The sequence below is a fragment of the Squalius cephalus genome (genome assembly GCF_949319135.1).
Source record: "Squalius cephalus genome assembly, chromosome: 10".
NCBI classification, from domain to species: domain Eukaryota; kingdom Metazoa; phylum Chordata; class Actinopteri; order Cypriniformes; family Leuciscidae; genus Squalius; species Squalius cephalus.
This window is the reverse complement of record NC_137131.1, coordinates 4830954-4833753: the sequence shown is the minus strand read 5'-3', so window position 1 is coordinate 4833753 and position 2800 is coordinate 4830954. Positions and strand designations below refer to the sequence as shown.

At 40.8% G+C, this 2800-nt stretch overlaps 1 protein-coding gene across 2 annotated transcripts; it reads right to left on the bottom strand.

Moving 5' to 3' along the window:
* Positions 1 to 219: 219 nt before the first annotated feature.
* blcap (bladder cancer associated protein) lies at positions 220 to 2497 on the bottom strand. 2 transcript variants are annotated; one of them, XR_013822523.1, is made up of 3 exons: positions 2432 to 2497; positions 2188 to 2337; positions 220 to 1065 (listed from the first exon to the last, which is right to left on the bottom strand). XR_013822523.1 is itself a non-coding variant. In XM_079883595.1 (2 exons), exon 2 carries the CDS (start codon positions 942 to 944, stop codon positions 681 to 683), a length of 264 nt encoding a protein of 87 aa, XP_079739721.1. In that variant the 5' UTR covers positions 945 to 1065; positions 2188 to 2299; the 3' UTR covers positions 220 to 680. The 2 variants fall into 2 exon arrangements, 1 of the variants encoding a protein (XP_079739721.1); XM_079883595.1 differs by lacking the exon at positions 2432 to 2497 and having other exon boundaries at positions 2188 to 2299.
* Between the last annotated feature and the right edge of the window lie 303 nt (positions 2498 to 2800).

Below are 2800 nucleotides of genomic sequence, written 5' to 3'. Positions count from 1 at the left end.
TCTGTCGAGTGAAACTGCTTTGATGAGACTCGCCCTGCACTATGGGTTGTTTTTGCTCAACCAAACCAAGAAATTCCCCCAGAGAAATGCATGTTTATTTTGGATGGAAAAGAATAATTTCATGATTGATCCACACAGCTGTTCTGAAGTCGTTTATAGCATCACACTGTCAAAAAGAAGACACTTTTCATCTGCACACACACACACACACGGCAGCTGGACTTTGATCATTAGAAACTTTATTGAATTAAAAGTGGTGACAGCATTTGAGCTGACTCAGCAGTGTATAAGCACGCCTTCAGCTCAACGTACACAACAAAATTCATCCGCAGTTTATCCGCTTAACACTTGGACTCATACTGATTATTGACACCCAAAATCGCAATATACCAACGTATACACACGCACACACATTATCATCTACCCCTTTGGAAAAATTCAGCATTCAGAAATGAAAAAGTGCACCGAACACAACGAGAATGGAACCCATGCAAGCTTCAGACGCCCTTCGCCGCGGGGAGGAGACTCAAGTCAGGGAGCGAGGGCGCTTTGTTACGGGTTACAGCGGAGAGCGGTTTTCAACATGGGTAGGGCGAACTGAAACTTCCCAGCATTCCCCGTGGCTCTTCTACTATCAGTCCGGGTTGAGACGGCCCGGGGTCTGGGGGTGAAAACCGAGTCTAGGTGCCCACAATGTTGGGGTCGTGTGCGGAGTCCGGCAGTGGAGAATCGTGGCAGTGGTACAGAAAGCAGTTTCCCCAGCAGCTGTAGCAGATGAGGAACAGCGCCGCCAGGAAGACTAAGGCACAAATGGTACACGGCTTCCTCTCCAACAGGAAGCTGAGCAGGTAGAAGCCCATGAACATGGAGTGGTTGAACCACAGGGCTGGATTCAACGGTTTGGGGATCAGGAGGACCGGGAGTAGCCACTGGAGGCAGTACATGGTCTCTGCGTGTGGGGGGCCGCCTAGTTTGAGCTCAGATATCCGACGTGACGCTACACAATCACAAATCCCCTGTGTATCTGCAAGGGATTAGACACAGTATCCAAATACCAGGCGAGGCCTTTGGAGAAGGAGAGAGAAAGAGAAAACAATTTGATACTCGACTCACACCACCTTATAAGGAACCGAGGTCAAAGCGATCCGTGTGTATTTTAGGAAATCGTGCAGCTGAAGGCTATTTTTAATTCCTGGCCTTGAGTCTGACTTCTATCTACATAAACATGACAGCACCTTAAGTCGTATGTGACTGGCGCTAGTTAAACGCTTGATTTCATCAAATGTTTCAGAAGAGGAAGATTTAATAGACATTAATCTCATACTGGAACAGATAGCATACATTTAAAAGATTTAGGGGTGTGCAACATATATATATATTTTTTTTTTTAAAGAGCAAAACAACCATATTATATATACTGCCCCCCCCCCCCCCCCCCCCATCCCCCCATTTAGACTGATATTACACTGTTTACATGAAGGATTGACAATCTACAAAAGTGATAGAAATGTGGCAACTAGTGTGACCATTAATTATTGACATATCCAATTGTTCAGTTTATATTTTTATTAAAATGTTGACAAAAAGGCAAAACTCGTAATAAAAACCCTAGTTTTCTAAGAAAATGATAAACGTTTCCCAATTTAGACTGGCATTCCTTACACTGTTTACACGAAGGATCGACTAAACAAAACAAAAAAAGATACAAATTTAGTTGTATCCATTAGTGAGGTATTGTAATTAATTATGTACACTTCCAATATTTCACTTTGTGTTTGGATAATTGTTCTTCTTTGCACACCCCCGACATTTTAAATGCGAGTTAAATTTCCCATTTTGACTTCCCACACCGTTTAACGTTACACGAATGATAGACAATAAACAACAAAAAGCAAGAAATCTGGCAAGTAGTGTGACATTATAGTTAATTATGAACATATCCAAAAAGTCTTGGATTTTTAAATCATGTAAAATAATAATAATAATAAAAAATAAATAAAAAAAAAACCACATATGAACAATAAAAACATTGTGATGTTAGCTTGATTGCTAACCGGATATCTAGCATGTGGCTAGGTGTTAGCCGAAAATAAACTTTCCGACCACAAATGTTAACATATATAATTGTGGCAGTGTCAAATAAGCAAGCTTTAAAACTCAAAAAGACTGAAATGATCATGTTCAGACCTGCCATTCTTTAAATTCAATCCCGATCGTGCATATACGCCGTCGCCATTGAGCTCTTTAGGTGATTGCGTAGATTTGTGGAACTCTAAGGACCCGACCGACGGCCTGTGTCCCACAGATGCCTGATGAAAATTCATTCACTGTTTTTCTCTAAGATGGAAATGAACATCAGATTAATTTTTATATCGTTATTTTCGCATTTCTCTCTCAGTTTGTTTTATTGCATATATGCATGCCCTTTTACCAAAGTAGTGTGTCCAAAAATACCATGGTTTTTGTCTACCAGTCATCATCACGCCCGTTTTCTAAACTGGATATAGGGTGTTTATTATTGATGTAAGGTTGAAAGAAAATGTGTATCTTTGTATAATAAAGCAAACTATTGTAATGTGTTTTGCTCACCTATCTACATACTGATGCCATTGGTCCAACACCTGGTTTTTAGTGCTTATGATGCATCCATTTGTACATCCCATACCATTCTGGGAACGAATTAGAAAAGCAATGTGTGTGTGTGTACAGGTTTATTTTGCATTTTTGGGACCAAATGTCCCCACAAGGATAGTAAAACCTGAAAATAATCACCTACATTGTGGGGACCAGCCAGCGGTCC

Bases quoted from the DNA above. Each gene is read 5' to 3' on its own strand.
- blcap (XM_079883595.1), bottom strand. From the start codon at position 944: ATGTACTGCCTCCAGTGGCTACTCCCGGTCCTCCTGATCCCCAAACCG.